Genomic DNA, 14,408 nt, shown 5'->3' on the forward strand with positions numbered 1-14,408 from the left:
AATACAAACACTTAAGTAAAGACAAAGTTACAATAATTTACAAAACTTAATCCTTAATAAACATTTGAATTAAAAAATATAAAAGTAGCAAGAATTTTAGAAAGACTAAACTGAAATAAGAAAAGGACCAATATTTAGCCACTTCCGCACGTGCAGTGGTAGTCGTGTAATGAAATGCACCGCCCGCAAGCCCGCTGATAAATGAGTATGCGGCAAACAATGCGAATCACACAACCGTCACCACCAAATCACTCAACAAGTGTTTCACTCCTCCACGGGGCATCTTCAGGAGTTATGTTACACCGATTAGTGCCAAACACAGAGTCAAACTCAGAGACTAATAAATGAAATGAACAATAATTAAATAAATGAATTCTTTCCAGTGAGCTATCCATGCCTGATGCTAGGCATCATGTACACATGGCCATCGTCCACTCTGAAGCTCTTTTCTTCTGCAAACACAACCCTGGACCGGCCTATGACAGAGACAGAGATCTCGCTGTTTGGCAGTCTATCTTCTATCAGCGCATTGGTCAGCATTCCACTGTCTAGTTGTCTTCTAGATCGGGTGGGGAGGAAATATTCTTGCGTGTTGTTTGCTCTACTTCAAACTGTAAGTAGCTATTTTTAATATTGTAGAAAGGTTTTCGAAAGGCGACCACGAGATGGTTGAAGTGGCGTGAGTGGGCCGTCGAAAGAGTTAAGGTCATAGAAGAGACATAATCTAACTCAGTGATTCCCAAAGTGGTCTATATCGACCCCTGGGGGTCTATGACAACCTGCAAGGGGTCTACGTCAGCGAAAAAAAAATTGAAAATGGGGGTCCACGATAGTGGATCTCAACACATACACTGATAGTACCTATTTACTTACATCATACTATCTTATAATATCAAAAGATTTACATTATTTATAAAAGTACCTATGAAGTAAAAAAAATGTTTATTTAATTTTACGTATATTTTACATAACAGATACAAAATTTTATTTCGAGTAGTTTAAATTTAAATTCAATTAATAAATGTATAAATTAACATGTGTTCTTACTTTAAGTTTTTAACACTGAACTTCACTATAGTTAGAAAATTACAGGAAATCAATATCAGGTAAGTAGAGGGTCTACCCAACACGGCAAAACATGGCTAGGGGTCTACGACACATAAAAGTTTTGGGAACTCTGATCTAACCGGTAAACAGAAGATAGACATAAGACATTGTAATCCGCCAGTTGGAAGTATCTGGATGCAAGCCGCTTCTAGCCTGTCCTAATGGAAACCCAAGAAGTTGACTTAAACCCACCAATGAACATCCTACTGCTGAATTATTGATGATGATGTCGGTGATGATTGTAAACATAGATATTCATAATTTTTTTTGATTTCCATCATGAAAAAATGGTATTTATCTGTTTCACCATAGATAATAACTAAAAAAATATATGTAGAGCTACAGGAGGCGCTCTTATCTCTCGAAGCGATCTCTACTAAACAACCTGTAGATAGAGACGGCTTCAGTAACGAGGACATTTTTGCCGGACGTCATTTCAGCCTACCACGTGCTCCGCAGTATCGAGGTGGACGCGGTCTCGGCCCAGCTCTTCACGGGGCACGGGGGGTTCTCTGAGTACCTCCACAGGTTCAAGCTCAAGGAGGACCCCTCGTGCTTCTGTGAACCGGGCGTGGACCAGACCGTGATCCACCTTGTGGCCCGGTGTCCCGCATTCAGGGGACTCCGGCACGGCTTCGAGTGCCGGTCTGGCGTTGAAATCAGGGAGGAGGCAATAGCCTCCCTGATAGGCGGCGATGACAAACAGGCGTTCATATCCCTTTGTAAAGAGATCGCCAAAAGGGCGACAGAAAGAAATAAAACAAACAGAGTATAAAAAGATAAATAGATTAAAAACGTAAATAAAAACAAAACTGTGATAGAAATAATTATAGAATAAGTTATTATATGTAAAAAAAAAATGTAAAAAGAAAAAGGGAAGAATGATAGACGAACAGAGCAAAAGGGTAAGAAAGAAGAAATGTGGTATAAAAGAATGAAATGAAAGATCATGTGAAGAATGGAAGCAGAGAACGGAAATAAAAAAAACTAAGTGAAAAAAAAAATTGCCCAAAAAAGACCCTGTCCCACCACAAGATTCAAGGTCATTAAAAAAAAACCTGTAGATAGAGACCAGAGACAAAGAGGGGGCAGTTTAGGGTGTACATACATACAAATACATTCGTTACCATACACACATAAATTTATACAAACATACACATATATTTACATACACATATACATTATATACATATATGTATATATATCTGGAAAAGATATACAAATATTTTAGAGGTCAAGGAAGTTCTTTTTTACCATCTTTATAAATGCTGACAGAGATTTAGCGCATCGTATTCGTTCTGGTATTAATGTTGTGAAATTGTAATGTTTTTAATATTATTTTTATCCACAGCTCGCCTGGACAATAGTATCTACATGTAGCAAAGTGGAGGCAGTTTTAACCGCGGTGTTTATCTCCGGAATAAGCGGATGCCTGTTGATAGTTGTACCTATATATGTCAGCGAAATCTGCCAGGAATCAATCCGTGGTAGTTTGACCACTGGTGCCATGATGTTTTACGCGCTGGGAATGTTGGTTTCCTATCTAATGGGGGGTTTCTTTACTTATAATATCATGACCTATGTATGCCTGTCGATGGCGTCAACTGGAGTTGTACTGCTTCTGCTGATGAAAGAATCACCGATACATCTGATGAGGAAAGGCTTTGAAAAGGTTGGTGAATTTCTTATGAATTTTTTTCTCAAACAAATTTCAACAATTATTATGTTTTGTGTCATTATCATAGTTCGTTCACGTTAAGAATTTTGTGATTCAATATTGTCCGCTGGCCTATCAATATTTATTTTTGATTTAAATTAATAAACATTCATTATTGAATCATTATTAGGTTAAGAATATTCAAAATGATTAGATTTTCATTTTGTAAGTCGTAGAAGTACTCTAAAAAAATTACAGATGGCGCTATTAGTCGCTTAAATCGCGTTATCGTGAGTTCGTGAGTCTAGAAATTACCTACTAGCGGTATTTAAAGGGAGGTTTAGAGGAAGGCGCGGAGTTCTTCTTCTGACTTCTTCTTCTGATAGTCGGCACGTGTCGTAGGTTAGAGTTCGTGGCGTGAATAGTGTGGGCATCCAGACAGTTAGAGAACAGTATTAGCGTAGTTTTCGTCTAGTGAGGAGATAAGTTTCAATTGCCATGAATAAACACAACTTTTGACTACAAGTTGCATTTTAAATCTAGCTCTATCATCACATGTAATAGTATGGTCTAATTAACAACTAGGTCGGCAGACAATGGTACATGGTTTTTTTATGGCCCCCGATATTGAGGGCCTCTCGTACCCCTAATTTGTTGGGATCAGGGACTTTATTTACAAAATGAGTTTTTCAATTGTTTTATCTTTATTCTTCACTAACTTTCATACATCTCAATTTCTTTTGTTCTTACCTTCTATCCTTCGCAATATCTTGCATTTTTTTTATTCTTTCATTCCTTCTTGCTTTCATCGCCTTCCTTCCATCATCTTATTACTCTTAGGTGGCTAGGTACATTTCTTTTATTCTTTATTTTATTACTTATCCTATTTTTTAAATCACACACACATTACTACACTCTTCTTATTCTATTTTAGTCTATTTTCCTATTATTAATTGACTAATTATTTTATGTGCAGTTTAATTGGTACCTACTTATCTATACTGTTTTAATGGTTCATGGTTCGACGACCATTTAATCAATTTAATTTACGACATCAATTTAATTGGTACGTGTCATAGCTAGATCCACGGACAATTAAGAACGAACAATCGGTTATTATTACTGGGATCATTATTTTGTAAAATTATTTGTTTGATATAGGATGCGGCAAAGGTCATCGCATACTATAGAAGCGCCAAAGTAAATTCAAAGTTAGTTGAAGAGGAAATGCAAGCTATACGGAGAACAATGAATTTGGAACCTAATTGTGGTATGTTTTATTTTAATTATATCATAATATATTTAATTAGAGTATATGCAAATAAATTTATGTTCATACTATCTACCCTGGGTAACTGCACTGCCAAGAGTTATCGCATTCTAATGGAATAAATAAATTAATATAATGCGTTTCATTATATGTTAATGCTCATTATATGTTTCATTATACGTATGATTACTTCGTTTAATGATTAAACATGAATAAAAAATCTAGTGCGTGAACTGTCAAAAGCGGGGAACTTAAAGCGAACTGTCAAACTCGTGAATGTCAAAGCGAACTGTCAAACTTGCGAAGTACAAAGCGAAATGTCAAACACGCGACGTAGAAAGCAAACTGTCAAACACGGGAAATTTAATGCTAACTGTCAAACTCGCGAATGTCAAAGCGAACTGTCAAACACGGTAAATTTAACGCAAACTTTCAAACTCGCGACGTAGAAAGCGAACTGTCCGGGAAATTTAACGCAAACTGTCAAACTCGCAAATGTCAAAGCGAACTGTCAAACACGGTAAATTTAACGCAAACTTTCAAACTCGCGACGTAGAAAGCGAACTGTCCGGGAAATTTAACACAAACTGTCAAACTCGCAAATGTCAAAGCGAACTGTCAAACTTGCGAAGTTGAAAGCGAAATGGCAAACGCGCGAAGTAGAGAGCGAACTGTCAAACACGGGAAATTTAATGCTAACTGTCAAACTCGCGAATGTCAAAGCGTACTGTCAAACACGGTAAATTTAACGCAAACTTTCAAACTCGCGACGTAGAAAGCAAACTGTCAAACACGGGAAATTTAATGCTAACTGTCAAACTCGCGAATGTCAAAGCGAACTGTCAAACACGGTAAATTTAACGCAAACTTTCAAACTCGCGACGTAGAAAGCAAACTGTCAAACACGGGAAATTTAATGCTAACTGTCAAACTCGCGAATGTCAAAGCGAACTGTCAAACACGGTAAATTTAACGCAAACTTTCAAACTCGCGACGTAGAAAGCGAACTGTCCGGGAAATTTAACGCAAACTGTCAAACTCGCAAATGTCAAAGCGAACTGTCAAACACGGTAAATTTAACGCAAACTTTCAAACTCGCGACGTAGAAAGCAAACTGTCAAACACGGGAAATTTAATGCTAACTGTCAAACTCGCGAATGTCAAAGCGAACTGTCAAACACGGTAAATTTAACGCAAACTTTCAAACTCGCGACGTAGAAAGCGAACTGTCCGGGAAATTTAACGCAAACTGTCAAACTCGCAAATGTCAAAGCGAACTGTCAAACACGGTAAATTTAACGCAAACTTTCAAACTCGCGACGTAGAAAGCGAACTGTCCGGGAAATTTAACACAAACTGTCAAACTCGCAAATGTCAAAGCGAACTGTCAAACTTGCGAAGTTGAAAGCGAAATGGCAAACGCGCGAAGTAGAGAGCGAACTGTCAAACACGGGAAATTTAACGCTAACTTTCAAACTCCCGAATTTCAAAGCGAATTGCTATAGATGGGAATTTCAAAGCGAACTGCCAAACGCACAAATTTAGCGCGAACTATGAAATGCGCGAAGTTTAAAAACTTCACAGTGGGTGATCCGGCCCTGTTTCATACCCAGAAAATCAGTTTGAGAGATTAAGAGACGCTACCACAGATGCTACCACGCAATATTACTGAGTATATCTTTCAGACATTTGTTTCTAGAACATTCTTGTTCTTTACGATTTTTGCTCTAATGATAATGATATTATATGATTTTCATAAAGTTTCCGTTTGTCACGGTTTGATACGGCCATTCAAATTTTTACGATTTAATTTAATAATAAAACTAAAACTTAATTCCTATGTTTATTCAATGGTTTTAAAAATACATTACATTGATATTTCTTACATTATACAGGATGTCAAGGTCTCTCTCGAAAGCTAATATAGGATGAATGATTTAAGGCATAAAAGTTCTAAACATTTTATACCTACTTCAAATCACAAAGTGATCTTTCTGAAATATATTACATTAATTAATTTTTTATATAGAAAGCTACAGGTCAATGACATCTGGCAGTACGATATCTGCACTGACGACAGATAGTAATAAATAACTAATTTAATCATGAATAAATCGCTGTTCTTCCTTTTTAACATTACGTGATTTATTATGTCTAACCATTAACTTTGGGATTGGATGTACCAAACATTGATTGACAGAAAATGTGTTACACATTCACCTCTTTAAAACTTTAATATCTATAACCAATCATCCTGTAGAATAATAAATTTACGTGTTTTTAGTTTGTAATAATATTACGATCGATTGTGATTAATTTTCAGTAAGAAAAGGACCAATATTTAGCCACTTCCGCACATGCAGTGGTAGTCGTGCAATAAAATGCACCGCCCGCCAGCCCGCTGTTAAATGCGTATGCGGCAAACAATGCGAATCACACAACCGACACCGCCAAATTACTCAAAACGTGTTTCACCCCTCCACAGGGGTGGTGGTCCATCTTCAGGAGTTATGTTACACTGATTAGTGCCAAACACAGAGTCCAACTCCAACCACTGCATGTGCGGAAGTGGCTAAATATTGGTCCTTTTCTTACTTAGGATGGACTTCCGTGAGGTAACGACTGATTCTATTAAATAATTTTCAGATGAAAATCCAGAAGTGGAAAAATTACAGCCAAAAACAAGCGAAAAACCCAAAATGTCTACATGGCAATTCTTTAGTAAGTAAATTTAATAATATTTCTGTAACAATGTTGCCCTTTGCATGGTACGCGACACAGGTTTAATTAAAATTTCCAAGATTATTATTTGTTACTCTATACAAAAAATAATTAGCTGCTAAAAAGCTGGGTGTTCTGGTGAAGGTTTGGTTGTATTTTACACCAGGACAGCTCCTATGTCTCTAAGTAGGAGCTCAAGTACAATACTTTAGTTATCTGTGGAATCGATAGAAGTACCAGCTCGAAGCTTTGAACTCCATACAGAGATGAGTCAAAATATTAAAGCATCGTCGAAAAGTTTGTGATGAATAACCACATACTCAAGTAAATATTATTTAATATTTACGGCGGCAACATTTAGTTAAGTTTGGAACCAGGTGTGGCAACCGGAAGGAAGGAAAAGTGACATGGTCATGCAACAATGTCGAACATATAAAACTGTAAAACAATAACTAGAAATAAATACCAATAGCACACAGTAGGAAATTTATATTATTTCACCAAAAGTGATGCTCACAAATGGTGACCCCGATGTGATTTGAACACGCAACCTTCTGATTTCGTTTAGGCATCGCTTTAAGTTGTTGGCTACTGGGCTAGGACTGAGAAGACCCATGAAGCTTTTACTTAGGTGCCACTCTTAAAGTAGTAAGAGTGAATGTTGTTACATGGTAGAAAGAATGTTTAAGCATTCGACTTCGAGTGCCGGTCTGGCGTTAAAATCAGGGAGGAGTCAATAGCCTCCCTGATAAGCGGAAAAGACACCAAAAAAGACTTCCTCGCATATTGCAAAAAATCATTATAAAAGTAATAGACAAAAATAAAAGTTAAGGAAAACTTAGATAATAAGAAATAAATGTGATAAAATGTAATATACAAAATGTGATAATAATGTAAACAAATAGAAATAAAGATAAAATGTAATGTGTAACGAGGGAGGAATGAAAGGTCACAGAACGAAAGGGAATGAAAGGAGAAATATGTAAGAAAACTGAACGAAAGAACTTAAGAAGTATACATGAAGGGAAAGAAAATAAAATAATATGTGAAAAACTAAATAAATTATAACAAAAGTCCCTGTCCCACACCAGATAGGGGTACGAGAGGCCCCTAATAGCGGGGGCCATTAAAAAAAAGAATGTTTAAGCATAGATCAACGTAGATAAAATATATTGTACTTTACAGAAAAATCCAGGTCTTCGCAGCGAGCGTTGTTGTTGGCCATCGCGCTGTTCACAGCAGCTGTATTCCAGGGCTTCGTTGTTCTGCAGGTGTACGCTGCGCCTCTGTTCGCTGAGGCAATTCCTGACACTTCTCCCACCGTCTGCAGCGTCATTTCTGCAATCGTCACCGTAGTTTCTGTTTTCATTTCCGCCTTTTTGGTGGAATGGGCTGGAAGACGGGTAAGCTTTTTAACAAAAATATATAGGAATTTTTAAAATATAATTTAATCACCTGCAATATACCATTAATATTATCGTTTCAGCTGAAAAACTCTTATTTATTTATTTATTTTATTGGAGATAAACAGTAACAAAAGGCAGTAAGATAGCACAAACTTAGAAACTTAGAAATATAAAATTAGTTACAATTGTAACCTTATAACTAACACACTAACAACATTTAATGACTTAAAGTCAAACAATAACAAAGCAAAGAAAAACATTACTAAACAGGGATCAATGATTCAGCGCGTTCTGCAGAACAGACAGTAATAATAAAGAGTCACAGCAAGCCGTCACGTTCCAGTGAGGTTTAAATTGTATTGTGTGCATTCAATAATTTCTCTTCTCCGATACTCCTTTTGGTTGGCATGATTTATTAATTTTAACCTATTAAACACCAACTTAATGATGATGCAGCTAATGCCCTCCTGGATCCAATTTAGATCAGCTTAGATGACATATGTTGGCCAGACACATAAATTTCCAATAAGATCTGTATCAAGCGATCCCCATCCAACGTCACCTTTAAGAGGTTTATAAAACATTCAGTGCAAATGTTTTGCGACAAATTCTTTAATTTGTTGACGCAAACGGTCAAACAAGGCAAGACTAATTTAGAGAAGGTCCTTCGTCGTAACTAACTCTTCTTTTTGTCCAACATCTGTCTTACAATACCTTAGGAATGGAGTAGAAGAATGAAAGAATGACAAGAGTGCTTAAGGTATGAAAGATTTATGATGGATAAAAGGAAAGAAGAAGCATAGATATTGTTAGGGAAGAAAGAAGACAAATTTAAATGAAAGTATACCTGGACATATTATTACCCGAACTTGTAACGTCCTATATGAAGCAGAGGGTACAAGAGGCCCCAAAAATTGGAGACACTTAAAAATATATCTACTGCCTAGGGAATTGTATTATATAAAGTATGACTAAAAAGCCGGTAAACACGGTGTGGGTAAGCTGCCCACTAGGTGGACCGAGGACATTGTTGAGGTTGTGGGAAATCGCTGAGTGTGGGACAACGTGAGACGCGATCTTTAGGGTAAGCTTATGCCTTGTAGAGCATCCATCGGCTGAAAAGAACAAGCAGAAGAAAGTATCACTAAATTGAATGCGTAAAGCAGTGTAAATTGAAATAAATAAATATGAAGAAACTAAATCGAAAATGTAAATTTGTAAGAATTGTGGCCAAGGATGAGTGGAGATACATAAATAAAAAGAAAAAACTGTGATGGACGAGAAAGAGAGAGAGAGTGAGTATTAAAAGAGGATGAAAAAAAATTGCAATCTCAATCTCTGTTCTAAAAACATGATAGAGGGAACGAGAGACAAAACACGAAGTCAAAAATATTATAGACTACCTTAAGACGAAAATCTACAATCAATGTATATCACCAGTGATGATTTATGGCTGTGACGTGGTCTCTCACTCTAGACCTTATTAGCATGTTTATAGTCGTTTAACATGTCATGGAAAGGGTTATGCTCAGGATTTATCGACATTGGCCAGTGAATTGCCAAGTTGTAGTGGTCATTTAGCGCACGTCTGAAGTCCAGAATGTACAGTGCTGGAAGTCCACCTATAATGCGTACAGATGACCTTTTAAAGTCGCAGGATAGGTCAGGATAATCCATGTCCTGCAGAGAATATTCTACATCTTAAATGATGATCTGCCGTGGTAACGTGGTTTCTATCTTTCAGGCTTTATTGATCTGTGCTTCAGTGACATCTGGTATCTGCTGCTTGGTGTTAGGCACCCAGATCCACTTACACTGGGGCCCGCATTGGGTCACTGCGGTCTTCGTGTATCTCTTCGTGGTCGCGTATACCTGCGGCGCGGGCACGGTGCCTTTCGTGTTAGCTGCGGAGATGTTTCTGCCAGAGGTAAGTATTAGGTAGTAAAGATAGGCAAAATGTATCTCTGATAAGAAAAGAATGGTTTATATTTTTTCTATCTTGGGATATATATCAGACAACCTGAAGACATCGAAAGTCTCTGGAGTGGCACAAAAATTGGTCATGGTGGTGATTTTTGAGGAAAGCCTATGCCTTGCAGTGGGCGTCTATCGACTGATACGATGATGAAGACCATGAGCTGGTAGACGCGGCGTGGTTAGACCCTCCAGTAGTTGGACCCAGGATACAGGAAGTCGCTGGATGCGAGTAGCGCAAGACCGGTCATGGTGATGATTTTTGGTGAAAGCCTTTGCTTTACAGTGAGCGTTTATCGCATGATATGTTGATGACCACAAGCCGGTAGACGTAGCGTGGATAGGCCTTCCACTAGATGGATCGACGTTATAGGAAGTCACACGATGAGAGTAACACAAGACCGGTCATGGTGGTGATTTTTGAAGACATTATCTTGTTGCTCTCTTTCTGTTCAATTTTATTTCTTTCTGTTATATTCTATTACTATTCTTTTCTACAGATTAAAAGTCTAGCATCTATGATAGCGGTGGAGTGGGCCTTCATCTGCAGCTTCGTGGTGCTGTTCATCTTCAACCCTTTGGTGTCGGCTATAGGCTTGGGCCCGGTCTTCTATATCTTCGCTACGGTCTGCTTCTTCACGGCTATCTTCGCCTTTCTCTTCGTACCAGAAACTAAAGGGTTAACCGTCGACGTCATCCAGAATCTCTTGTCTCGTAAATCTAATAAATAAATTGTAGTTTAATCAGCGTGTTTTTTATTTACATTTTATACATAAATGTGTATTAAGGAGTAGAGAATTTTAGGAGCAAAACCGATCATTGTGGCAATATTTGGGAGAGCCTTATGTCTTGCAAAAGGCGACAACGGCTGACTTGACGATAATGATGGTAATGATGTTGGTAGTGATGACGACGGTAGTGATGTTGACGACGACGATAATGGTTGCGGCTATGATCATGGTAATGATGGTGACGTTAATGATATAAGTAATGGTAATGATGTTGGCGAAGACAATGATGGTTGTGGCGATGATCATGGTAATGATGATGGAGATGACGCTAGTGGTGATGGTGGCGACGATCATGATAATGATTCTGACGTTGATGATGTCAGTGATGGTAATGATGTTGGTGGCTATAGTGATGACGGTGATCAAAGAGATGATGATGGTAGTTACGGTGGCTATGATCATGGTAATGGCGACGGTGATGGCGTTGATAATGTATATGACGTTGATTGTGATGATGATAGTAATTATGTTGGTGATGATGAGGATAATAATGGTGAAGCTGCTGATAGTAAAATGGCAACGTTGATGATAAAGATGGTGGCGATCATGATGGAGGTAACGATGATGATGGCGTTGAATAAATCTTACATACGATTCGTTTGCTTCTGTTAATCAGTAATTTTTATATAATTGTACATCGTGTTTTCCTATTTTCACGCCAGTATATTGTAAAATACTTTGCGATATTAAAACAGAGTGGGGCGGTAAAGAGAACCGTATCGCTGCGATTGCATTACATAAAGTAGGTATGGCGCCAAATACAATTTTTAAAATTGGTAAACTGTATTTGAAAATACCCGCGAGTTCATAGCGGCACGAGAGCTCTTTGCAAGGTAGGGAGGAATAGGAGGCCACCGAGCGCGAATGACTATGCCCAAAGGACTCCGAAATAATGAAAAAAACAAAAACTGTGATACATATACATCTCTTAATAAGAATAGACTGTGATACATTGTTACGGATAGATCTAGACTGTGATACATTGTTACGGATAGACCTAGACTGTGATACATTGTTACGGATAGATCTAGACTGTGATACATTGTTACGGATAGACCTAGACTGTGATACATTGTTACGGATAGACCTAGACTGTGATACTTTGTTACGGATAGATCTAGAGTGTGATAAATTGTTACGGATTGATCTAGACTGTGATACATTGTTACGGATAGACCTAGACTGTGATACATTGTTACGGATAGACCTAGACTCTGGTATATTGTTACAGATAGACCTAGACTTGTCCTATTCTACTAGGAAGAATTGTCAGAGCTCTGTTCACCACGCAACCAAAATCCTCCTTTCAACTAGGGATTGTGGATCCGAATGAAATCCCCCCTATTACCGAGAAGGAGCTAATGGTAGCATGCGGTAGGGTTGGAAACAACAAAGCTCCGGGACCGGATGGGATCCCCAACGTAGCTCTTAAGCAAGCTATTGTAGCAACACCAGGAGTCTTCTTGGAGGCCTACAATAGCTGCTTACTGGAAGGCACCTTTCCTACCGCGTGGAAACGACAGAGACTGGTACTTCTCCCTAAAGGTAAGAAGCCACCAGACGAGCCATCGTCATACCGGCCCCTCTGTATGCTGGATACTGCGGGGAAAATACTAGAACGTATTATCCACAGCAGGATCGAAGCAGCAGTTGAACCCCACCTAGCTAACTCACAGTATGGGTTCAGAAAAGGCCGGTCTACGCTGGACGCTATAGAGCAAGTAGTCAATATAGCAAAACTAGCAGTGTCTGGGAAAAGATGGAAGAGAGGCTCGATAAAATACTGCCTGGTTGCCACCTTGGACATTAAAAACGCCTTTAACTCAGCAAAATGGGAGGCCATCATGGGGGCACTTAGCTCACTGAATGTACCTCTATACCTACATAAAATAGTCGCTAGTTACTTCTCTGATAGGGTCCTCATATACACTACGGAAATCGGGACGGAGGAGTACAAAGTCACCGGAGGCGTCCCACAGGGGTCAGTACTAGGGCCACTTTTGTGGAACGCTATGTACGATGGACTCCTAAAGAAACATCTACCCAGCGAAACTAAACTCGTCGCATTCGCTGATGATCTAGCAGTCGTTATAGTAGCGAAACACGTGGAGGAAATGAAGTGGGCATTTGAAAGATCCTTCCAAGTAATCACTCTGTGGATGAGGTCAGTCGGACTAGAACTGGCTGAGCAGAAGACGGAAGCAGTGCTCATTACTGGCAGGAGAGTTGCGGAGACCATCACACTCAATGTCGGCAGCTGTGAAATCGCAACTCAACCAGCTATACGGTACCTAGGAGTAATGATCGACCATAGGCTAAACTTTAAAGATCAGGCTGAGAGAGCAGCAGCGAAAGCGTCTCTGGTGACAGCTAAACTCTGCCGACTCATGCCTAATGTCGGAGGTCCCAAGCAAAACAGAAGGAAGTTATTAGCGTCGGTGACTACGTCAGTGCTTATGTACGGAGTACCCATATGGTCCGACGCACTGAGCAAACAGGAGTCCCGACGGAAAATCGCCTCTGTTTATAGAGTCAGCACTCTACGGGTAGCTAGCGCCTTTCGTACAGTATCGGAGGATGCAGCATGCGTGATAGCAGGTATGGTTCCTGTTGCGCTTCTTGCAGACGAAAGAACTGATCTGTACCGTAGCAAAAAAAGCAAATCAGACCCAACTTCAACTAAACTTAGAATTCGGGGAAGACTGAAAAGCTTGCAACAGTGGCAATCGTCCTGGGATAAGTCGACGAAAGGAAAATGGACGCGTAAGTTTATACTAAACCTAGAGTCATGGGTGAACCGAGATCATGGAGAGTTGAACTACTACCTGACTCAGATGATATCCGGCCACGGCTGTTATCGAGCGTATCTCCATAGGTTCAAATACGAAGATTCCCCTGACTGTCCTAATTGTGTCGGAATGATTGAAGATGCAGAGCATGTCTTTTTCGTCTGCCCCCGATTTAACGAAGCCAGGAGGTCTTGGGAAGAAGGTGTAGGATGCAAAATCTATCCTGAAACTCTGATAGCTACAATGCTATCCTCGCCTTCGGCCTGGGAACTTACGAGCGCGTACTGTACGACGGTGCTAAAGGAGTTGCGTAAAATAGAGCAAGAGCGGAGGAAGTTGGCCTGAACAGCCACTCTATCAGAGAAAGCTGCGGCTAAATCCCCCCCGCGAAGTAATGCCTAACGGCCATGCCGTGGGGACCAGGGATACCGAAGAGAGAGGATTGTTTTTAGTCGGTATTGATCTAGATCGAGTCCGACATACGGGGCACCAACATCAGGCCCTATGATACGTAAACGTATTTTTAAACCTCTATAAAAAAAAAAAAAAAAAGATAGACCTAGACTGTGATACATTGTTACGGAGAGACCTAGACTGATCTTAAGAAGACTGAAAGATGAGTAAAGAAATAAAAAGAAGGATGTGAAATAATTAATTGAAAATTGTAAATTCTGTAGCCCTAACGAGATATGA

At 39.2% G+C, this 14,408-nt stretch overlaps 1 protein-coding gene across 1 annotated transcript; it reads left to right on the forward strand.

The window, feature by feature from the left end:
• Positions 1-395: 395 nt before the first annotated feature.
• LOC137925765 (uncharacterized) lies at positions 396-12,240 on the forward strand. The gene is made up of 9 exons (XM_068769234.1): positions 396-613; positions 2,459-2,779; positions 3,926-4,034; positions 6,681-6,755; positions 7,941-8,158; positions 9,906-10,088; positions 10,636-10,849; positions 11,147-11,481; positions 12,187-12,240. Exons 1-9 carry the CDS (start codon positions 401-403, stop codon positions 12,238-12,240), a joined length of 1,722 nt encoding a protein of 573 aa, XP_068625335.1. The 5' UTR covers positions 396-400.
• The last annotated feature ends 2,168 nt before the right edge of the window (positions 12,241-14,408 follow it).

This window comes from Battus philenor, unplaced genomic scaffold (genome assembly GCF_028537555.1).
Source record: "Battus philenor isolate CCGP_79_NKW_IND1 unplaced genomic scaffold, ilBatPhil1.0.hap1 SCAF_27, whole genome shotgun sequence".
NCBI classification, from domain to species: domain Eukaryota; kingdom Metazoa; phylum Arthropoda; class Insecta; order Lepidoptera; family Papilionidae; genus Battus; species Battus philenor.